The following is a 24,776-nucleotide window of genomic DNA, read 5'->3' as shown; positions in this document are numbered from 1 at the left end:
TGCTAACCTGTGTAATGCAGGCCCCAGTGAAGGCCACTATGACAGCCACAATGTTGACAGTGAGCTGGAACTGGAGAAACTTGGAGATGTTGTCATAGACATTCCTTCCCCACATGACGGCTTTGACAATGCTGGAGAAGTTGTCGTCTGTCAAAATTATGTCAGATGCTTCCTTGGCGACGTCAGTGCCCGCAATGCCCTGGGCAAAAAAGTGTAAAGCGTTCATTTTGATTTAACCTTTAACATTTGATCTTGCAACTCCAACGTCAAGTAGGTTGGGGGTTGCCTAGAGCACTGCATTGCATAGCGTTTCATTGAGCAGTCAAGAATATCATAGGTTAGTAGAGGTGTCACGATTCTCCAAATCCACAATTCGATTCGATTTTCAATTTTAAGGTCACAATTTGGTTTTCGATTGAAACATGTGTTTTTTTCCAGCACTGACGGCTATGGCATTGTTAGATGAGTCTTGTTTTGTAAAGAAAAACACTTTTCTCAATATAGCCTCTTTCCCACATGGAATCCGTAACATTGCTGGGGGCAGTAGGTAGTCATTCCCACATTGGCCTCCTCTAGGGAAAAGATCTATATGGAGTATATTCCTAGATGATGACTATTACGCATAGTATGTAATGCTTGCGGGAGAGGTGTCTAATATTGTGCGAGACTTGGCAACTGAATCCGTTTCGCTTTTAGACCAGCAATTCGCTCCCCGTCTTCCCGCCCCTCCCAGATGGACTGGGTTCCCTCCGCTGACTGAGCCCCTGTCCCCAGATGCAATTCCCGGAACCAAACGTTATTAACTGCATGTGATCATTTTCAACCTGTCCTACACTCTCTGCCTCCTGAAAAGGAACTTTCTCCATCCGTTCTACATACCCCTGTCCACCCGTTCCCTCCAGCCCTGCACTGTGGTGCAGCCGGCAGGCAAGCAAAGCGCTTGGGCCTGATGTCCCTGCAGGGTTACACTGCACCCCTTACTGTAAATGACACAGATGGGGTCTGAGCGATATTTTTAAGAAGAAAAATAATAAATTTTAAGAATATAAAAACCTGTCTCTGTAGAGACTGGATGTGTTTCAGTTTCTGTTCTTTGCTGCTGATTGCCACAGTTCGGATCGACTTGCCATTTTTCCGAATGTTTTATTTTTTCCCCCAATAATGTTATTAAATATTTGTGCAAAAAAACATTTGTAAAAACTCACTATTTGTGCTTAATTTGGGCTTTCAGCGAAAGTGGGGAGAGGGGCTTAAGCAACTTTTATTTGAATAATAAAAAATTCTAAATAATACACACCTAAACAGTATTATCAAAACTAGACTTTAGAGTAATAAACAATAAGTTACTTATTACCTTACCTTTTAAGTTACTCAACATAATAAGCGCAGAAAAATGGATGCAATGTTTGTCAGAGGGGAAATATAATTGTAAAAGGCAAATTACTACCTGTGTATTGTCTTCTACATGGACTAAAAAGCAATTGGCTCAGTCATCACCTCACCTTATGCGTCCACACGTCTGTCATTTTGAAGTGGTCTAGATCCTTTGGTAGGTGGGTGCAGTGTGTGTTGAGGGACAATATTACACACAAAAATACAGGGAGAATCACGAACCAGCTTGTGATTTCGAAGTTCGAAATCAAACACTCACTTCAATCAATATTCGATTCTGAATTGGAATCGTGGCACCCCAATACGTTAGTATTAGCATCCAGCATTAACAACAGTCAAAAAGTGGCATACAGTGATAATAGCCGTCCACAATAACAGTATTAATACGGATGATAGTGCTGAATGATGCTAATATAACAACAGTTCCAATAAGTAACAACAGTCTAAATATTTATATTGTAAGGTGGTATTATAGCGTCTCTGCGCCATATACTCCAGGATTGCAAAGTACAGTCCAAGTTTGTAATCCAAGGTGTAAGGTGATGGGTGTGTCTGAGTGTGTGTGGGGACCGTGGAGGGATGAGCCTGAGGAGGTGATCTTTGTCCTCATCTTCCCCTCTGCCTTTAACTCCAAACTGTGCAGTTTAAGCCCAACAACAGAGCTGGCCTTCCTCGCCAGCTTGTTGAGTCTGTTGGCATCACCAGCCTCGATGCCTCCTCCCCAACAGACAATGGCAAAGATGAGTGCACTGGCTACCACTAACTGGTAGAACATCTACAGCAGCCTGTTGCACACATTGAAGGACCTAAGCCTCCTCGGGTAGAACAGTGTGATCTGTCCTTTCCTATAGAGGACCTTGTTGTTGTGGGTCTAGTCCAGTTTATTGTTGGTCTGCATCCCCACCATCTCCACCGTCTCCCCCTGGATGATGACAGGGATCGGTGGCTTTCTGCTTCGGCATAAATCCACCACCAGCTCCTTCCTCTTCCCGATGTTGCAGATGGTTGTTGTTGCACTATCCAACAAAGTTTCCAAACAGACCTCTGTACTCTTCCTCGTTGTCCTCTGTGATACAAGGACGATGGAGGACACGTCAGAGAAATGGCACACTCCGGAGTTGTAGCGCAAGTCAGAGGTGTGGAGGGTGAACGGGAATGGCGACAAGAGAGTTCCCTGGTGTGCGCCGGTGTTGCACATCACCATGTCTGACTTGGTGCCCTGCAGGCGGACGTACTGCGTATTGCAGTTGTGGTGATAGGTTGTTTGACAACAGATCATCATGCGCTCAGCGAATGGATAAATGCAGTTTTTCAAGAAAGAAATTGTGTAGTGTCTTTATACAACTTTTTTTCTCCTTATAAAGACGCAATCAAATGAATCAATCAATCAAACTTAAATAACCTGGCTTTGGTGGGTTATGATATTCGAGGAGCCAAGCTAGTTAATTTCCCCTGCAACGTTGCTTTGCGCTAACAAGTTAGCGTACAGCCTGTTGCTATCTCAGTACCAGGCACACAGGTATTGATATTCTTCTTCTTCTCGTTTGAATCTGGGATAGACAAATAGCAGATAGCTAATTCTCCCCAAAAAACTGGAATATGACTTTAATTTAAGCTTTGGCACTACTGCAATTGATTGGCACTATACATAGACCGTATCAAAGTAGCAAAGATACTTTTTGACCATACTAGAGAACAATAATTCAGATTATTTTTTAAAGATAATGCCACTGTGTTCATAGTCTGAAATGTTACCATCAGATCTGATTGTATGCTGGTTTCATAAATAATGCCAATTGTCTCTTTTCCCCCCTGGTTATCTATTTGTATTATGAGTTCATATGCAATAATATTGTCTAATTATAACGGGACACAATTTTAAATCATAGACCTTACCATGGCAAAGCCAACGTCAGCTTTTTTAAGGGCGGGGCCATCATTTGTCCCATCTCCCGTCACAGCCACAACTTGTCGCTGTTCTGTTACAGTACTGTCAATGATTCCTGCAAGGAAGTGAGAGCGGAAAAAAAATGAAATGAACATGCCAGAAATCCCCAAAATATTAACAATAGCATGTTGTTGACTGCACATAGAATTGTGCATGTAAGATAATTCAGCTGTCTTTGAGGCTAGAAGACAACGTCTTAAACTTGAAGTGAAATAAGTCACTTTTGTTGTCTCCACTTTACAAGAAGAACTTTTGTGACAACTTTCTTTCTGTTCTTTAAGATCATTTCTATCACAATAGATGTTTTTTCTTTTAAGAGATCTTACCAAGGAAAAGTTAGCTCTCAACATTTTGCAGGATTCAAGTGTTCCTTTTTGTTTTTGATTCTTTAACAGAGAAGCTCATTTAGAATATTTGTTTCAATTTCTATCTTAGCTTTGCCATTTTAGATTTATAGGTCTTAACATGCAATAATAAAACATTGTCTAAAGTCACTGATATTGAGGACTAACACTGAGAGTCTCTGATACATTTTTTAGGGTTAGGGTCATGTTCAATAGATACAATTCTGGAATGACCACCTCAAGTGACCAATAAAAGAACTTCCAATTCAATAAATCAGGAGAAGACATACTTTGGCGAAAAGAAGAGTTTAGAGCGAAGACGAGGGTAATCCAGGATGTTGGGGGAAAAAAAACTTGCAGCGTAATCCACCCAAAACAGACAATCTTATGCAGTGTCATTGTATCATTTTAATTGGGAAATATCATCTTCATTGTAGTTATTCAAGGAGCATCAATTATTTATTTAACATTTTCTCCTTTTGTTTTTTTTAATTCATTTTCTTTATCTTCCCATATGTTCAAGTTCAAACTCAAGTTCAAGAAATGTGTGCCATTGTGTACATAGCATAATACAGTATTGAATGTAAAATTGATATTTTATCCCCCTTATGTCATCAATTGCTTATTGATGTCTGCCCATTATTTTAGCTAAATATTCTCTTGAAATATACTTTTTTACGTGCCTACCTTTGACCAAGGTGTGTTTGTCTGAAGGCGAGGACCGAGCCAAAACTCGTAGCTTTGGCCAGATCTTGTCAATGCGCTCTTGCTCAATCTGCAATGAACAGCAGCAAACACTGTGTTGCATTGTGCCTGACAAATAACAAATTTGCGGTGTTGCCATGTCCAAAATCACATACCACATGGTAGGATGTCATGCTGGTAGTTTTCACATCGTATTTGATGCGTACAGTACTTTGGTAGATGTGGTACACTAAACAATGTGCTAATATGCGATTTTGAGTGTGCCGCATGTGCTGAGCAGATTCACAGTTCTTCAATCTACCTCTTCTTTCTCGTTTCTGATTCGTCGATTGAAGTCCTTGCCCTCGAGGCACAGGAAGTCATCGCCCGGCTGAATGATCCCACACTTTGCCGCGATGGCATGCGCCGTATTAATGTTGTCGCCTGTGACCATGCGCACGGTAATGCCTGCCCGCTGGCATTTCCTGATGGCTTCTGGGACCTAGACGAGAGGGACAAGACAAAATAGTTATAGTAGGGCTTTCTTGGTTCAGCCAGAACATCCAAAGTCGGCTGTTGTCTTTAAAAAATTGACCGATTTCCCTCAAAGGAATCTCCAGGATTAATTACTTTTTTTGGAAGCATGATGGTTGAAAACAGCTCTCTAAAATTTAGCTCAATAATCTCACTACGACTCTCGTCCAGTCGATTTATGTCAACAGAAAGGAAAAAAGATCTATTGGTTATGTATTGGTTAAGTCTCTGGTCTGGTCATGTTTCCTACTGGTGAAAGCCATAACAGCTACTGGTTTAGCAGCGATGGGCTGCGACTTCCAAAGGCTGGGCAGCCACATTATTAGTGTAAGCAATAAAGGTCACTGCACTAGTGCAAATCATGGTGATTGGCCCGAAGGGATTCTTTGTGACTTGATCCATGGCTCCTCTGACCACCAAAATAACACAACTGTAAAAATGCCAAGCCATACTATCTCGTCACTTAAAATATAAATTATTCGAACAGCGCAGGCTCAGAGCAGCTCAATCAAGTCAAGTGTGAGTCCACATCAAGCACGCACTGTGATGAAATAAGTTTCTTCTGAACTTGTTTGGCATCTGTTTCAATTCAAATCCAAGCCATTTCAAATCAGCTATTTCACAAAATGGTGGCATAATTGTGTCCTTACAAAACAGGAATAGAAAGCCAAAAGCGATGCTGTGCTATTAAAAGTTAGCGATGATGGGAACCGGCCATTTGACAAGGCCTGGGGTTGAAAAATGGCAAACCTGCCCTTTAACATTGTCATGTGTCTGTGACTCACCTCGGGACGGACAGGGTCCTCGATGCCCACCACTGTGATGCAAACCATGTCTGTCAAGATGGCCGCCTCATTCTCCCAGTTGGGCTCCGGGACGGCGGGGAGGTCGCGGTAAGCCACACCGATGGTACGCAGACCGTCACAGGCCATTGGTTCGATGACTTTCTTGACCATTTCATCCCTGTCAAGCGGGCGAAAACTCCGCAGCTCACCCCTGGCATCCATGATGGATGAACACCTTGCGATAGAGGGTATATGTAATGCAAATTTAATTTTATCGATCTTCTCTCTTCTTTAAACCGTCCTGCATTGTTTAATTTTAATCTACAAATGTTGCAAATCACTTAAAAGCAACTCAGCATGTTCTTTTTTCTCTCTAGTAGATTCAGATTTACTATGTAATTTAGTTTGTGCCTGGTTCCAGATGCATTTGCGTGTTTGATCAAGGTTGTGTTTTTTGATGTTTTACATTTTTTTTACAGAAACCTTGTGATAAGTGTGACTGAATATACATACATATTGATGGGTTTAGTGACCATTTTATGTTGTTTCTTCAGCTCATTTGGAGCTTTACATTTATTTACTTTATGAGCCCTATAATTGCATTTGTCTCATTTGGAGTTGCATCGCATTCCTCTAAAATGTTGGCTTTCCTTTACTTCATTAATCGATATTTCTATTTCAACATGACTTCAATCAGGTCTTTTCTTTTCTTTTCTATTTTTTAACCTGTGCTGTCAGCATGCTGAGCATACAACACTCTATTTGCATCCTTATCCTGCAATGCAACTCTTTATTAATTCTTAAATCATCAAGAACTGCTGCAATAACTCTGTCCTGTCGGATCTTCTTTTCATTCCTGAACTGGTTTAAGGCTTTGTGATTTCAACATATTCCAACATTTGTCGCCAGGTGTGCCATCAACATTTTTCATTTACAATTCCATTTAAAAAATAAATAAATAATTTGAATTTCCTCTTGCATGATCAAAATCGCGAGGCTGCACAAAATCATATAATTGATCAATTAGAGCAATAATAGCAGCTCTGTGTTCATCACAACAAGAGATTGAAGACTATTTGTAGTGATGAAAGGTTCTTAACGAGTCACTCAGAAAAACGAGTCATTCGATTTTCTAACTGTTTGTTAATTTGATTCAGTTTGTTTAATGCACAGTGAACGAGGGAGGGCTTCCAGTGAACGATGAATGAGAGTTAATCATTTTCAGTTTGTGAATTGAAGATTCACGCCCTCAACCACTCTTTTGTCGGAGTGGCTACCGACTCCCATGTCATTGATAGTCATTGATTGATAAAAAATAGTTTGCTATGAACAAATCGTTCACAAGTCTTGCATCACCGACTACTAGTAGGCCATAATTATAAGCACAGTTATATATGTTTCTGACGTTTTTAGTGGTTAACAGGATATTGGTGTGCCGTGGGATTATTTCATTGTAAAATGTGTTCTGTGGCAGGAAAAATGTTGGGAAACTGGTTTACACCAGTTTAGTTTGGCTCCACACACAAAGAAGGTGATCTTGTTCGCTGATTGTGTAATTAGCCATTCCCTTAATGAATCACACCTTCATTTCATGCAGATTGTGAGTGCAAATCGCATGAAAGCAAATCAGGCCCTGGTTAACCTTCCCCACTCACTCACTTATTAAGCAGTATCTCTGAAGCCCCTTTGCTGTACAGGCGGAAGGAACGGTCGGGCAGCTGCACCACGGTGCTCATGGACTTGCGCACCGAGTTGAAGGTGTACACCTTGTAGAGCTTCTCCTCAGGGATCTGCTCGCGGATGGGCGCATAGTCCCTCTTCAGGTCCAGGACAAGGCCCATGAGAGCGCACTCTGTCTTGTTTCCCACCTGTCTGGGAAAACCTCCCTCCTTTTCTGGAGGCTAATTGGTTGAGCGGACAAGAAGCAGGACAAAGGACAATCATGCCGAACAGTCACTCAATAAGAGGAGAACATAAGTCAGGGCTATTGAATTACCTTCTGTTGGGGGCCGGATTTCCAAACATTTTCAACTGCTTGGACATTTTATAAATTACAGTACTTTGACAGAAAATGAGACGACAATGGGTAGGAGTACAGGGGAAATTGCTTATTTTTATTGGAAGACATTTATCCATGTTTTTTGGTCGTTTGTTGTTTATTGCTAATTTATTTTATTTAAAGGGCCAATATACAGTACATTGAGGTGCATCCCCCCCATTGCAAAAAAATGTTCCGGGAGAAATGTTATGCTACATTGAAGACTGCATTGCTCACCATTATTTTGGAGGTGTAGGCACTGTTAATGGAGATCGAATTGACCAGCATATCCAGCACCCTGGGATGGAGCTGCTCTGGGTCAGGGACCTCGTGGAAGTGGTGGTCGCAGATGTAGGACTGCACCGCTGTCATGCGGTTGGTGGTCAGCGTTCCAGTCTTATCAGAGCAGATGGCCGTGGCATTCCCCATGGTCTCGCAGGCATCCAAGTGGCGTACCAGGTTGTTGTCCTTCATCATTTTCTGCAGCCAAGAACAGGAGGCACTCCTAATTACAATCAAAATGACTTTGCCAAGCATATTTGCTGACTTGCATCTGACTGGATGTACTGTATCAATGCATAAATGGTAGACGTTGAAATGAAAGAAAATGTAATCAAAGCCTACACACATCATGGGTGGCAAAATTGGGGGGACATCAAGATTTTTTGTCCCCCCACTTTCAGGTAATATGGAAAACGTTTTTTGACAAGAACATCTGCGGAGGGTATTACGGTAATAGAACGTTGGCCATAACGTCTAAAGCGTGGTCCCCAACTGACAGACCCCTGTTTCACATTGGACAGTTGGGGGACTGATGGGGCGACCGTTTCTCCAAGAGAGACGGGTCCCCTGGGTACCCTGCCCTGCGGCCGTGGAGCGCCCAGCCCCGAGGAGCATGACCCAGTCCCAGGGAGCACGAGGAGACAACAATATGTGTTTTAATGAGTTGCATATACGTAAATGAGCACCTGCCCCTCTTAAGGTCCCCCCCCTCCTTGTGTCCCCCCACTACGTGGTACAATCCGATAACCGACACATATTTACGTATATTTGTGTTATGAAGAGTGATAAGCGCTACGTTATATACAGTACAAACATTACTATTTAAACCTCACTTATCTTATCTCACCCCGTTCCTGTCGGTTAATTTTCGCCAGGTACATTTCAGGAGTTTCTTCTGGTGAGGTTTGGTGCACTTGAGCACAGACCATCAGCATATTTTTTTTATAAATAAACCCTTAACAGTCTGGACAAAAGGAGAATAAAAATAATAATAACATAAAATAGGATAAAAATTAAAAATACAATTTTAATGTAAAATATATACAAATTGCCAAAAATACAAAACAGAAATAGTCAGATATTTAAGATATACAAATAAGATACTATGCACAGGATAAATTATTGTTATGGTGTATAGGTTATAGGGATGTTCATAACAACTAGTTTCCCTGACATTTAAAGGAAAGTTTAAACTTAGACTAGTCAACGAGTCTAAAAGCCCAAAATATATTAGGGGTATTATAACTATTGCGTATATTATAACAGCCATTTGAAAACATTAATCACATTCTTCAATAACCAAATGCCATTTTAAATGCCGCTGCACAGGCATAGTTCACTATCTTTCCCTGGAGGCGGGCAGGTGATGCGCAAGAGCCCCGGGGACCAGGGTCGTGAAAGGGGACGAGGAGGGGGAAGTGAGTAACCAAATCCGTGGGCCTGGGAGGCGGGGAGATCGGGGAGGAGGGGCGCTATAAAGCTGGTGGCCCAAGTGGTGGTCCAAGGCCCCAGGAAATGTGGCCGACATACGGTCCCTAACAAGGGGACACTGACACCGGGAAAATGATCTTCCATACACCACATTTCAGTGCAAATTATGTCAATATGCAATTTAAATGTGTATATTAATAAAATAATAAGAGGACCTAATAAGTTTAAACGAGTATTTCTGGTGCAGTGAGGGTAGCAACGTTTATTTGACTAGTTGACTAATCGCGCACATCCCTAATAGGTTAAAAAACATAAAATATAATATGAATTATTACTATGAGCAAACTAGATAATTACAGTATGTACAATGTAACACTAGTGTCAGCTACATTAGTTGGTGACCAGGAAATGTGCAGAAGTCTATAGGCTCAAAAGTCAAATGTGTTACAAAAATATTATGGGTCTACTTTACAGCTGCAGATGTAAGTATCATCAGATGTTGTGATGTTTGTTTCCAACAAGGTTTGATGCATTGGAGTTATGTTTATGGAGAGTAGCGGTCAAAGGCATGGGCTATAGACAGCCTCCTAGGACGGCAGCTGAATAGGGGCAGCACACCACGGCAGGATGCACTGTTATTCATTAATGTTTTATTTATTATTGTATTGAAGCAGCCTAAAAAAGTAAGTGTAATTGATTAAATGTTCATAAAATGATCACAACACCTGCTTAACATTGCCTTCCAAATGCTCTGGATATGCATTTCTGTGTTCTTCCTTTGCCTAATTGTTCAGAACTTATTTCAATCTTTCTTGAGTTAACAGAACCGTAATTTGTCCATCTGTTCCAGGTTTGTTCAACCTAGCCCACCCGCTACAATAAAATTTGTGTTTTTAACCCCATCTTCTGTGTCTCTCTGTGTCCACAAGCCACTCAGTTGGCTTGTGGTAGGCATGACTGCCAAAGAAACTATAAGAACACAAAATTTCAAGAAAAGTCGCCTGAATCAATTGTGCAGACTCCAACAGACATGAACGCAAAATGGACGACTGGCGGTAGCTCACCTTCACAGAGTAGGCCAGGGATATGGTTACAGCCAGGGGTAAGCCTTCAGGCACGGCCACCACGAGCACCGTCACCCCGATGATGAAAAACTTGACAAAGTACTGCACGTAGACGGCCGTGCACTCGTGCATCCATACCCTCCCCTGCACCACAAACGTCTCGATCACAAAGAATGCGACGAGGATGATGACGGTGGTAGCCGACATGAGCAAGCCTGGGAGAATGTCAAGGTTAGGGTTTGTTCAGAATTCATACATTTCTTGAGTTTACAGTGCACAAAGTTAGTGCTATACATGAGATTCCATGTTAAATAGATTTCACATATAATTTCATGTGATCACTTGCAATTTGTTCCAAAAAACCCACATCCATTTCAGTGGCATGTGGTTAAATGTGAAATATCACATGTAATATGATGTGAATACATGTGGTTTTCACATGTGAAATTATGTGATTTTGTTTTTGGGAAGGATGGATACTCGCATAAAACTTTAGCTACCTAAGATACAATCTTGTAAAGTTCCGTACTTCAGTAATACTATAACTTCTCACCAAACAGCTAAATAAGCAGCAAAGATTTTTAAATTAAACAAATAAGTACTACACGTGGCTCTCAGTGGCAAGACAATAATGCCCCTAATTATTTCTGAAGGATGATTTGGTATAAAAGAGCAGTAGAATTACAGAAACAAATAAATTAAATACAGATTAGATTGCTCTTCATTTATCCACTTATACTGTATGTTTTATGACATCTGCAATCAAGTCTGTACGCTACCAAGTTAAAGAACCTGAGTCCTTAAAAATGCAGACTCAAGACTAAACAAGAGATGGCATGTGAAAATTAGGTAGCTTTGAAGACGCCAACACTCGTGTCTCCAACTCCAACTGAAATTCCGCTATCAATTTCATTTTTCCCCTGAGTGGAAGTTCACATCCAAGGCATCTGGAATGATGACAGTTAAGTGTGGATGAAAGAGGAAGCATTAAATCCAATCTGCCTCACCTGCTTTCCCAATGTCCACTGCCAGTTTGGTGAGTTTGCCCTGGAGGACTGATTTTTCTTTTTTGGGCACGCTAGTCTTCTTTTTCTCTTTCTCTTCCACTTCCCCGCCTTCGGCACTCTTCAGGGGCTGCATCTCCATGGCGACAGCCTCATCCTGTTTCTTGGCTTTGGCAAGGAGAAAAACAACAAAGTTCAAAGGTCTAACAGCGGTCCTATGCATCGCATACTACTCAGACTGTCCTACACCTGGGGAAGTTGCGAAGCGTGGGAGGACTGGGAGGAAATGTCCCGCTAAAATTGTTGTTAGACATCTAATCCTGTTTCCAGGCTTTCTCCTATACAAAGGACAATGCCTGGAACAAGGACTTTAATGCCCTTGGAGCTAATAATTGGGTCTTCAGATTGGTAGCTGGTAAAGGTGTGCCACAAGGTTCAAACTTAGGTCCACTTTTATTTACTATATATATAGTATCGTTGATTTGAGTGAACAAGAAAACTGATTTTCTTGCTGTTCAAAATGTACTATTTGACTTGGTCTAATGCACAAAATATAATTGTATTAATATATGGTATTCCTCAGACATCCGTTTATCAACTTTGCCAATTGAACATTTGTTCAATGAATGGAATCTTTGAGTTGTCTTCTTATAATCTTTTGAGTTGTCTTCTTATAAATACCTAGTGGTCTGGTTGGAAGATGGGCATCCCTTTAAAACCCATGTAGAGAACCTAACAAAAAAAACGTAATAGTAAATTTGGATTTTTCGACAAAAATATTGTCCTGATTTGCTAGATTTTTTTAAAATATAATGTTAAATATGTGTGCTCACGAGTAAACAGTAAATTCAATTTGATGCCAGTCAGATCCTTAAAACAATAACGGCTTCAGACAGTAGTGGCTTCAGAGACAGAATGTAATGAATTGTACAGGTCTGGGATTGATTTGTTCAATACTGCCTCTGATATTACGCCATTATACTCCGTCTTCAACAAAGCAGACTGGGGTGTGGGGTGGTTTGGTTTAAGCAGCCACACCTGTCGTGGGTCTAGGTAGAGCCTTTAAGGCAATAAACGGGCAACAGATAAAAACCCCATCTCCACACACACACACACACACACACACACACCGAGAGACCCTCTGTCATGACAATGCTCCATCTGCTCCCGGGTTGTTCCATCTTGCTCACTCTCTACAATAAACTGGTGAGTTTGCAACATCTTTGTGTCTCTGTATCAGAGGGCCCTGAAAATGAAACTAGGGTGGGGTGTGGCAGGAGGATCTGCCACACAGACCGTAGTTTACTCATAAAAGGAAAAATGCTTTGAAGCAAAAATATCACAAAATGTGATTTCCAGAAAGCATCTCTTCGCAGCAGTTGCCACTGAAACTACATTCAACGCATAAACTTACCTTTGCTCTGATTGGTCTCTAGTGTCCCATCTGGCTTCCCTGTAAGTAAGAAATGCGGGAAATTATCCTTTCATTTACAGTTTTTGAGATTTCTCACCCAATGTCTTAGTGATGTTGAAAATGTTGTATCTGACATTGTTTTCAAGCCCCTTCTATATTGTAATTCACCAAAATGTCTGAATTGACAGATAAACCACAAATGAGAACTGAATGAGAGGGAGAAGGGCTAAAAGAAAATACTCAACTCCAGACAAACATTCTCCAGTACTTTAATTTAGGTTTCCAGCTTCTTTGTCTCCTGGTATGTCTTCCTAGCTTTAGAACTAGTGATTTGGATTATTTGGCCCCTGATGACGGCCTTAAAGGCCTCCCACCTAATACTGGCTGAAGTTTCTGTTGTATTTGTTTCAAAGTAGAATTTTATCTGTTCATCTAAGAAGGAAACAAAACCGGGGTCGGTCAGCCATTTCTGCTTGAAACGCCATCTGGGGGGATCCCTCACTAATTGGAAATCTTGATAAACTATGGAAGTTGGAACGTGGTCCGAGAGTAGAATAGCGTCATAAGAGCAATCTTTAATTTTATATTTTAAGCTGGCTGATATCAGAAAAAAATCAATACAGGAATAAGATTTATGTGTGCTGGAGTAACATGAAAATGTAAAGTCGCTAGGATTTGTCTCCCTCCAGATGTCTATCAAATTCATATCCTTCATGAAATGGTGTATTACCCCATTACTTCGAAGATGAGATTGGTCGATTCCTGAGCTTCTATCCCTGACTGGATCCAGGGTACAATTAAAATCTCCTGCAAAGATATAATTGCCGGAAAGATCGGACAAGGAGTGTCACGACCAGAACTGGGAGGGACCCAAACGCACGACACAGGGAGACAGGAGGCAGGCATGGGATGTTTATTAGCCGGGACGGTGGAGCTGGCCGGGGGGACCCGGTCGGGTGGGGATGGAGCAGGGCAGGGCAGGGATGATGATGACCAGGAGATGGGGTCCAGGATCCGGGTGGAGAGACGGGGAACCAGGCTGGATGGAGATGGACGGAGAGCCTTGGTCGACGAGCGGAGACAGGCAGGTAAACCGGGCTGGCTGGGCTTGGAGAGACAGACTGGGTCGACGAGAGGAGACAAGCGGGTAAGGGGAAGGCGAGACAACAAGACATAAACTCGGAACTAGGAGCTAGGAACTAGGAATAGGAACTTGGAAGGGAGCCAATAGCGATACAACTCGGGGAAAGCTAGTTGACGGTCTGGCGAGGAATGGCTAGGAAGCTGGGGCTAAATACTGTACGGGTAATTGATCCCAGGTGTGTGCAATCGGGCTTGAGTAGGGAGCTGCAATGGGGCAAGGGCGGCCTCTAGTGGTGCTGGGAGGCCGTGGGCCTAACAGTACCCCCCCCTCTACGGACGCCCCTTGGCGGACACCTGGAGCCTGAAGGGCGAGTTCGGTTTAAATCCCGGATGAGGGAGGCATCCAGGATCTGTCTCCGGGGGACCCAGGAGCGTTCCTCCAGGCCGTATCCCTCCCAGTCCACGAGGTACTGGAAGCCCCTCCCCAGCGCCGCACATCCAGCAGGCGCCGCACTGTGTAGGTCGGGTGGCCGTCGATGGTGCGGGGCGGTGGTGGGGCCTCGGCGGGGAGGGAGAGAGGGCTGGAAACCACTGTGAGGCTGGTAGTGTTGCCCCGGGATAGTGGAAGACCATGATGAAGTCCAGGGCGATGTGGGACCAAGGACGAGTCGGGATGGGTAATGGGCGGAGGAGGCCGGAGCGGTGTAGGGTGGAGGTCTTGGACCGGGCGCAGGTGGGACAGGCCGAGACGAAGGACCAGGTGTCAGGGAGCAGGGTCGGCCACCAGAAGTGCTGGCGGACGACGGCCAGGGTGCGGGTGATCCCGGGATGGCAGCTGAGGCGGGAGGCATGGGCCCACTGCAGAACCTGGGAGCATGCGGAGTCAGGGACGAACAGGCGGTGTGAGCCTGCGGGACAGAAAGGCACAGGGGTGGAGCTTACCATCGGTTGGGGAGTGCTGAGAAAGTACTGTTCCTACCGCCTTGTCTGAAGCGTCCACCTCTACCACGAACTGGAGGTTGTCGTCAGGCTGGGCCAGGACTGGGGCCGAAGAAAAGCGGGTCCTGAGGTCGAGGAACGCGGCCTCGGCCGTGGGGGTCCACTTGAAGGCCACTGCGGTGGAGGTAAGGGCTGAGAGGGGAGCAGCGATGCGACTGAAGTTACGGATGAAGCGCCGGCAGAAATTTGCAAACCCGAGGAACCGTTGGAGCTGCTTCCTATTGGCTGGGGTTGGCCACTCCACCACGGCGGCCACCTTCTTGGGGTCCATCTCCAGCCTCCCTCGGCCAATGATGAACCCTAGGAAGGAAATGGATGGAACATGGAAGACACACTTCTTGGCCTTAACAAACAGACGGTTTTCCAGGAGGCGCTGCAGCACCAGGCGTACATGCTTTACATGGTCGGAGAGGGATTTGGAGAAAATCAAGATGTCGTCGAGGTAAACAAAGACAAATGAGTTGAGCATGTCCCGGAGGACATCGTTTATTAGGGCCTGGAAGACCGCTGGGGCATTTGACAGACCAAAGGGCATAACAAGACACTCAAAGTGTCCGAGCGGGGTGTTGAATGCGGTCTTCCACTCGTCCCCTTCGTGGATGCGGACCAGGTGGTAAGCATTGCGGAGGTCGAGCTTGGAAAAGTGGGTGGCACCCTGGATGGGGACGAAGACTGAGTCCATCAGGGGCAAGGGGTACTTGTCTTTGATCGTGATGTCGGTCAGTCCCCTGAAATCAATGCAAGGACGGAGGGCGAATAATCCCGGCAGCGAGAGAGTCGCGGATGTAAGTCTCCATGGCCTCCTGTTCGGGCCGGGAGACGTTATACAGGCGACTGCAGGGGAGGGGGGCGCCTGGCAGGAGGTTGATTGCGCAGTCGTAGGGGCGATGAGGTTGTAAGGATAGCGCCCCCTGCTTGCTGAAGACCGGGGCCAGGTCCAGATATTGCGATGGAACCGAGGGCAGGTCAGGGCTCTTGGGGACCCTCTGGCGGCGCGCCCAGCGGCGGGGTTGAGGCCGAGCGGAGGCAGTGGGCATGAGAGTGTGTGCTCCAGGAGCTCACGCTGCCCGAGCGCCAGTCCATCTGAGGGTTGTGGGTCTGGAGCCAGGGGAACCCCAGAACCACGGGGTTCAGTGGGGAATCAATGAGGAAGAACCTTAAAGACTCATGGTGGTTGCCGGAGAGTAGCAGCTTGAGGGGAGCTGTCTGGTGGGTAATACGGGTCAGATGTGACCCGTTCAGCCCCTTGACCTCGAGCAGTGCGGGGAGAGGGACGGGTGTCAGCCGTAGCTGGCATGCTAGTCCCTGGTCGAGAAAACTAGCATCCGCCCCGGAATCTATGAAAGCGGAGGAAGAGCGTGTTATCTCTCCCCACGAGAGGGTAACTGGGAGCAGCGGACGGGAGAGAGGGTTGGCGCTGGAGCGACCGGAACGTAGCCCTACCGAGGAGTCGCCCTCTCGTGGACGGACCGGGCAGGTGGCTCAGAGGTGTCCCAGCCGGCCGCAATACAGACAGGCGCCGGTCTGTATGCGGCGTGCTCGCTCCTCGGGGGAGATCCGGGAGCGACCAAGTTGCATTGGCTCGGCCTCGGAGAGAGTCGGGGGACTTCTGAGGCGCCCAAGAGTAGCGGGCGCTGGAGACCGGGGCGTGGCCGCCCAGGCGGGCGGCACGGACTGGAGGCTCGCCACCTCCCTCTCGCGCTGGCGCTCCCGTAGCCGGTTGTCCAGGAGGATTGCGGTCTCTACTAGTTGTTCCAGGTCCGTGGGCTCGTCCCGCCGCGCCAATTCGTCCCGCAACTCGTTGTTCAGGGCGCGCTGAAACACGTCCTGCAGGGCTCCGTCATTCCAGCCGCTTTCCGCGGCTAGAGTCCGGAACTCGACGACGAGGGAGGCGACGCTACGGGAACCCTGGCGGAGGGAGAGGAGTCTTCTGGCGGCCTCCTTGCCGCAAACTGGGTGGTGGAAGACTCTCCTCATTTTGCGGGTGAACAGATCGTAGGAGAGACTCACGGGGCCCCCCTGACTCCAAACCGCGGAACCCCAGCCGAGAGCCGCCCCTCTCAGGCAGGAGATGAGGAACACGATGCGGGCACTATCGGAGGCGTACGACGACGGCCGCTGTTGGAAAACCACCGCGCACTGCACAAGGAAGGCGCGGCAGGTGCCAAAATCGCCGTCGTAAGGCGCTGGAGTCGGAACGTGGGGCTCAGAGGGGGCCAGACCGTACTGTCACGACCAGAACTGGGAGGGACCCAAATGCACGACACAGGGAGACGGGAGGCAGGCAAGGGATGTTTATTAGCCGGGACGGTGGAGCTGGCCGGGGGGACCCGGTTGGGTGGGGATGGAGCAGGGCAGGGCAGGGATGATGATGACCAGGAGATGGGGTCCAGGATCCGGGTGGAGAGACAGGGAACCAGGCTGGATGGAGATGGACGGAGAGCCTTGGTCAGCGAGCGGAGACAGGCAGGTAAACCGGGCTGGCTGGACTTGGAGAGACAGACTGGGTCGACGAGAGGAGACAAGCGGGTAAGGGGAAGGCGAGACAACAAGACATAAACTAGGAACTAGGAACTAGGAACTAGGAATAGGAATAGGAATAGGAATAGGAACTTGAAAGGGAGCCAATAGCGATACAACTCGGGGAAAGCTTGTTGACGGTCTGGCAAGGAATGGCTAGGAAGCTGGGGCTAAATACTGTGCGGGTAATTGATCCCAGGTGTGTGCAATTCGGCTTGAGTAGAGAGCTGCAGATGGGGCAAGGGTGGCCTCTAGTGGCTCTGGGAGGCTGTGGGCCTAACAAGGAGAGAAACAAGTTCTGAAAAAATTTTGGGTCACCAATATTTGGGGCATAAATATTTGCCAAAATAATTTTTTCCTTAAGAATATTACCCTGAATGATAAGATACCGACCCCCCTTGTCTTTAATAATCTTATTTACCTGTAAAGGAATTGACTGGTGCACCAGGATAATAACTCCTCTTGCTTGGGAAGTAAAGTGGGCTGAATATACACTGCCTCTCCACCTTCTCCTAATCTTTAACACATCATTCTGCATCAGATGTGTTTCTCGAAGGAACACTATATTAGACTGTATCAGTTTGATTCTATTCATCACCTGTTTAACTTTCTTGAGTTTTTGTAGCACTCTGCAATCCCATGAAGTAATTTTAATTTTTAGCTCACTAGACATTTAATGAATGAAACTGATTCTCCCCGACGTTTGAAGTAACTACCATAAAGGAAAAACAAAACATGACGAATACAAACTTGGATGGAACAACCAATGAACATTGTTTAAACATACCCCTTAGCCCCTTCAGGTTACCTGACCTGAATACCCTCCCCCTTAAGTCGTATGACTTCCAGAAAGCTACTTGCTGTTCTACCCTAAAGGGAAGAACAGCGTAGCTGTGCTATCAACCTTTACTTCGAACCTTAACTCCTGTGCTACCATTTGGAGATAAAACTATTTTCACTTGAACACTATAACATAGCAGAGGGATGCATTATGCCTCTTTCTCAGCAATTAAAACCACATTAAAATAAGAGAAGTGGGTAAAAAAGGAGAAATAAAAAAAGGAAAAGGGAGAAGTACTATCTCCTTTCACTGTAGTGCCCACTGGTCCAATAATGTTGTCACTCTTGTCTCTTACTGTATATAGAAAAAAAATATATATATATATAAGAAAAAAAAAGGAGCAGAGATACATACAGTATATTTGTCCATTTGTAAACAAAAGGTTTTCTCTGTAATTCCCGTTTTCCCATACAGACCTTCATATCTTCAAGTTGACATCAGTGTTTGCATTTAGGAGTATTTTTTTGTTTTTAAGAAAAAATATTAATTCCTCAATCCCGCTTGCAGGCAATTAAATATATATATATATATATATATATATATATATATATATATATATATATAGGTACTCCTCACTTAACGACGAGTTCCATTCCTACGACCAGGTCGTTAAGCTAATTGGTCGAGGGCGTGGCCATTGCAAACGCTAGTGTAGTGAATACTGACAGACTACGGGAACAAGAGTGAGACTGAGAACGGTGATGAGATGAGATGCTTGACGCTGAGATGCCGCACACGCGGCGGTATTGTACGTATTGCACAATCCAGACTGGGAGAGCTGGTCGTAACTCCGAACAGTCTTTAAACAGGTAGGTTGTTAAGTGAGGAGTACCTGTATATATACATATAATATTTTTAAATATTTGTGTATTTTTTATATATATATATAAATAGACAGTTTTATTTCTCACATAAGACATAGATTTTTTTTTCTTTGCCGTGCTCTCATTCTCTCTCACTTTAATTCATCAGGGGTTGTGGGTTAAAGTTAGAGTTTTAGCGCCAGGCTTTTTCATTTTATGCTTTTTTTTTTTTTTATTACCTTTTTTGTTTTTCTTTTCCTCTTCGCCCTCTCCGGCCCCAAGCAGCGTGAAGATGATTCCAGTTTGGGAGTTGACTCCGACGGCAGTTACCAACATCTTCCCTGAGCCTTCCATCACATGGGTTCCTGAGGCACACATTGACACGTACTATTACTATACACACACACACACACACACACACACACACACACACACACACACACACACACACTATGTTAACCTTGAAAAGTCATCTCCTGTACTTTTTGAGGTTTTGCTACGGCATTACCAGTTGCATTTCCAGTTGCAATATTACGGGGATGGTAGCTCAGGCGGTAGAGCTGGCTCCTCCTGCTAGCATGCTGTAGTGTCCTTGAGCAAGACACTTAACCCCTAATTGCTCCTGATGGCTGCGTCCGTCGGTGATTGAACAATTGTAAGTCGCTTTGGATAAAAGCGTCTGCTAAATGAAATGTAATGTAATGTAATGTAATATGTAATACATCAACGCCATTGTGTTGCTTCCAGCTGCAGACCCTGCTTTGCTGCTGCCCTGCAACGCTACTCCAAATGTTGTTAAAATACATCGCAGGTAATCTCTATTTGACACCATGCAGTCATGTTTGCCTGACTAGTATTTTGCACGCATTGCATTGGTCACAGGTTGTAATGCAGTGCTCTCATTGGTTCATGCAATTGAGATAGACTGAGGAGCTTGGTTTGACGAAACTGATCGGCAAAGATCATTGTTAAATAAGTCCAAGAGTTGTCTATCATTTGCTCCACAGCTGCATCCCGCTGCTTGGAGGTGCTACGATATAATTCGGACCTCATACACCAAAAACAATTGGGACGAGTGCTGGACACACACATACTTCACTTCACACGCACGCACGCACATGCCCACACACACACACACAGACACACACACACACACACACACACACACACACACACACACACACACACACACACACACACACACACACACACACACACACACACACACACACACACACACACACATACACGCGGAATCATCACAGGCGCACACACACACCATCAGCACCTGCATTGAACACACCCCATTCTCCTTTTCTCCCTTATTTGCTGCAATAGGCCACGTGCTGAATTGCTGTTCCAATTTTTCTGGATTTAATTAACTCTGTTTTGTTGATGCATGTTGTTGTCTGATGTTTCTATGTTCATGTTTTTCCAGGTACATGTTTATATGTTTATTTTTCTCACCCATGGTGATTCCCCTCTCTTGGAGTAGTATTGATGATTCGTTTTTTATGGACCAAAACATGGTATGATCGTACTCCAATGAGGGGGATTGGTGGGGATTCTGTGGAACAAAAAACTGTGCTCTTGTCATCCAACAGGTCGTCAGCAGGACAGAGTTGTTGCCGCAGTTCTTGGGGATTAAAAAATTGAATTATAAATGGCATTGCAGGTTGAGAAATTGAACTCCACTTGCAGCTAACTCTGTCCTAGATCCAATGGCATACAAATACTCTGTGTTGTAAGCCAAGCATGCAAGCAAAAGCAAAAAATAAATAAAATAAAGTGGACAAAGAAAACCAACAACCCACTGACTGCCCAGCCGGTGTAAATGTGGAGCCCCAACCAAACAAATACACCATGCCTTGTGACAGATATTGCTGGCAGAGAAAGTATTTTATCAGTCCCAAATACTGATTTTTCTGGTCCGGATATCACAGATGATGCCATTTCTCTCCACACGCCACTGGAGTACTTGCAGAAGTTTTCCAGAAGACATGATACAGGCTCTGACATCATTACATTTTGTAAACAACTTGACAGTGTCGGAGACAGAAAAGAATAACAAACTCTGGAAGTTCAGACATTTACATTACATTTACATTTAGTCATTTAGCAGACGCTTTTATCCAAAGCGACTTACAAGGGAGAATAACATTCAAGCTACATTGGGACAGAGACATTAGTGTAACAATAAATACTGCTAGGTAGTGCTAAGTAATTGTAGGTTAGGAGAGGAGGTACTCCCTGAAGAGCTGGGTCTTCAAGTGCTTCTTAAAGACAGAGGGAGGTCCCTGCTCTGGTCATTTTTGGTCATTCAGACCATGGCTTGATTGATTCAGGGAAAACAAGGACGCTGGAGACACTGCAATGAAGGACACACCAACATGCTATGCAGCAAGTGGAATGTTCGTTTTTGCTTTTCAAAGGAAAATAACCGTCTTTGGGATGGTCATTGCAATTTAACATGGCCGAACATTGGGACAATGATGAAATTCAGTTTTGTAAATATAAATTTTTCCTGTTTTGTTTTGTTTTTTAACTAATAAATGACTATTCATAAAAAATATGACTGTGTGATTATTATTGATAATATGCTGTTATGGGGCTAAATAAGCAATGAACCCTTATATGTTCGGTATATTTGTTGAGACAAGTGAGCACAAATACAAAAATTCTGCTCCCAACTAGGGCCAATGTTGCAATATTACATAATTTCCACAAAACTGAAAAAAAAATCAAAACTTTTCCATTTCTGCATCAGAGGCCTCCTACAACACCTGAAAGGTGAGAAAAAGTTTGCTTATTTTTCGGCTTTACGGGGTTAATTAAGAACAGCTTTGGTAGAAGAAAGTGACTGAATCTGGCTAGGTGTGCTCGGCGCGGGGCTCACCACGTGGCCTCCTTTGGTGGGGGGTGGACTCCTGTCGTCAGACTGGGCTGCCGGGGTACCTGTCCTCTGATGCTTTCGGTGCGTGTGGCACTTGTCGCTGGGGGGGTCGGGCTGTGGGTGTTGGGGCCATCTGCCGCCCTCTGTTCTGTGGTCCACATGCTCAGCAGCCAGGGTCTGACCGTGGGCCTGATGAGGGCGAGGAGCTGCCCAGCATGGTGGAGGCGCATGGCAGGCCGCTCTGCGCCCGTGGCTGATCGCTGTAGGTTGAGGGCCACCAGGTATGGGAGGTGGGCGTGCTAGGGCATTGTCGGGCCCGGGGTGGGGTCCGCATTGTCACTCCCCATCCTGCTGCGCCTCTGCGTCGATCTGGTCGCGCTTCGCCAACATACACCACACAATAGACCGAGGGCTTGCGGGATGGGTGGGGTGCGAGCAGTGTACGTAGCACACTCTGCTACGTGGATGGGCACTCGGCGCTTGCGGCCTGGGTGGGGTGTCTGGTCTGCTGCAGTGTGGTGAGCCTCGCCCTAACGCGGGACGTGTGTGAGCATGGGGGTCCCAGACCAAAACCCTGCCCGGACCACACACCCCACAGGCTCAGCCTGCAGTTTGGCCAGGGTGTCGGTCTGTCGGCGCGGGGCCTGGATCCAGGCCTGCAGTCCGTGCCTGGCGCCTGCAGCCCTGGTTCTGTGCCTGCAGCTGCGTCTTGTGCCTGAACTTGGGGGTGGGTTGTATGTTTGCGCCCCTGGAGCGCGAGGTCTCCTCCCTGGGACTGGGTTATGCTTCTCAGGGCCAGGCATGGGTGTTGCTCCGTGGCCCTCCAGCTTCTATGGAGGCAATTGGGATAAGTCCTGTACACTCACCGGTGTACACACACACACACACACACACACACACACACACACACACACACACACACACACACACACACACACACACACACACACACATACAGGCGGTCCCATCACACACACACAGACACGCACACACCACCACACCTGCTTCGAATGCACCCCAGCATCATCCTGGTTGCATTCCTTTCCTTTCCTCCCTCATTTACTGCCATAACTATGACAGGAAGAGGCCACGTGACCAATTGTATTTCTATTTTTCCTGGACCTAATTCACTGTTTTTCAATACATGTTGTCATCCAATGTTTATGTTTTTGTGTAAATGTTGCTTGGTTCTTTGTTTAATTGTCTCACCCGTGGTGAATATCTCGTCTCCCTCTTGGAGTAGTGTTCAATTGTTTATAGACCCAAACATGATAAATAGCTCTCCAAAGAGTGGGGTTGGTGGGCCACGGATACTGGGGAGTGCCAGGCCGCAGAGTCTGGGGAGCGCCGGACGGCGAGGACTGGGGAGCACCAGACAGCGGAGACTGGGGAGCACCAGACAGTGGGGAACGTGGGCGGCCCTTGGACTGAGCCCTTTCCCGGGAGATTTCTGGCGGTCCTGAGAAAAAAACGCGAGGTGCGAACCCCAGAAGGGGGACTGTTCGGGATTCTCTGGGGCAGGCACGATGCAGGCGAGTGCCGGGTTCATCGGCTCAGGCCTGGGGGCTAGGCCAAGGCCCGTCTCCAGGGTCGCAAACCCCGCATCTCATTGCCGGGATTAGGTGCAGGATGTAAGGCGTCCGATGTGCCTGGAGGGACGTCCAGGCCGGGAGGCACGCTGGCTAAAGAGCACACCCCTCTCCCGGAGAGTGCAGTGGAACCTCTCCGTCTTGGCTGGGTCCATGTTTTTTGGCCAGATCGTACTGTTAGGATCTCGGTTAGGAGGGACCCAAATGCACGACACGGAGACCGCAGACAGACCGGGGTAAAACAAAGGAGGTTTATTAGGGAACACAGTCGAGACGCCAGAGAGGGTCCGGTCGGGTAGTAATGGATCCGAGCCGGCAGGGCTAGTGGACCAGGTGGAGCAGGACAGGAGGGGACCGGTGAGGACTGGGATGGAGGGATCCAGGTGGTTTCCAGGTGGGGAGACGGAGAACCGGGCTGGATGGAGCAGGACAGGAAGACTTGAGCAAGGAGGGATGGCAGGCAGGTTAGGACATGACGAGATACTTGGAAACACAGACTTGGAACTATGGACTAGGATGGGGCCAGGAAAGACATGAACACAGGTAGGTACGCTAAAGATCTGGCGATCAGTGCCTGGGGAGCCGGAGGATTGGTCGGAGGGATGAGCAGCAGATGGGGCAAGAGTGGCCTCTATTGTCTAAGATCTATAACAGACAAAAAGTTGGTCGGACTGGCATACGGCGCCGAGACAAGTGAGCCAAAAGCAGTGCTGACATCAATGACAAAAATTTGGAGTGGTTCAAATGGGGGTCTTGTTAAGGCATTCAGATCCCATTTCGGAGACAGCGACTGCACACGCGGGTGCCTTGCATAAACTTGGATGCCAATATGTGACTGCCCGGTCTCTTGCCATTCACTCCATTATGACAGGCCGATATAGTGGCCAGGTACACCTTGAGGAGACGGTGCCAAGCCTATTTCATGCAGTATGACCCCAGTACTGGTTCGGTGTCCAGGGTCGACCACTGGTTTAACGCCTGGATGGGGGAGCGCCCCAAGCTTCACCTCCTCCTTGGTAAAATCCTCCAGCACAGGAAGGGGATGTAGGCGGGAGGCCGATCCCCAGCATCCGTAAAATATGCCCCGGCCAGCATGGAGGGAGCAGCAGGTTCGAGGGTCTGACCACG

At 46.1% G+C, this 24,776-nt stretch overlaps 1 protein-coding gene across 1 annotated transcript in view; it reads right to left on the bottom strand.

The window, feature by feature from the left end:
* Positions 1-24,776, bottom strand: part of atp2b3a (ATPase plasma membrane Ca2+ transporting 3a) — a gene marked incomplete at its 3' end in the record, with an annotated part of 97,307 nt that overhangs the window by 45,920 nt on the left and 26,611 nt on the right. The window contains exons 5-15 of the mRNA XM_080015362.1: positions 19,406-19,531; positions 12,921-12,959; positions 11,510-11,674; positions 10,503-10,717; positions 7,963-8,205; positions 7,347-7,588; positions 5,688-5,922; positions 4,691-4,870; positions 4,372-4,459; positions 3,289-3,395; positions 8-199 (exon numbers count right to left, since the gene is read on the bottom strand). Coding sequence (XP_079871488.1) covers positions 8-199; positions 3,289-3,395; positions 4,372-4,459; positions 4,691-4,870; positions 5,688-5,922; positions 7,347-7,588; positions 7,963-8,205; positions 10,503-10,717; positions 11,510-11,674; positions 12,921-12,959; positions 19,406-19,531 — 1,832 coding nt within the window. The remainder of the gene's footprint in view (positions 1-7; positions 200-3,288; positions 3,396-4,371; positions 4,460-4,690; positions 4,871-5,687; positions 5,923-7,346; positions 7,589-7,962; positions 8,206-10,502; positions 10,718-11,509; positions 11,675-12,920; positions 12,960-19,405; positions 19,532-24,776) is intronic.

This window comes from Zeus faber (genome assembly GCF_960531495.2).
Source record: "Zeus faber genome assembly, chromosome: 15".
Classification (NCBI taxonomy): domain Eukaryota; kingdom Metazoa; phylum Chordata; class Actinopteri; order Zeiformes; family Zeidae; genus Zeus; species Zeus faber.
Note: the sequence above shows the minus strand (reverse complement) of the source record. Positions and strands in the feature narration are given on the sequence as shown.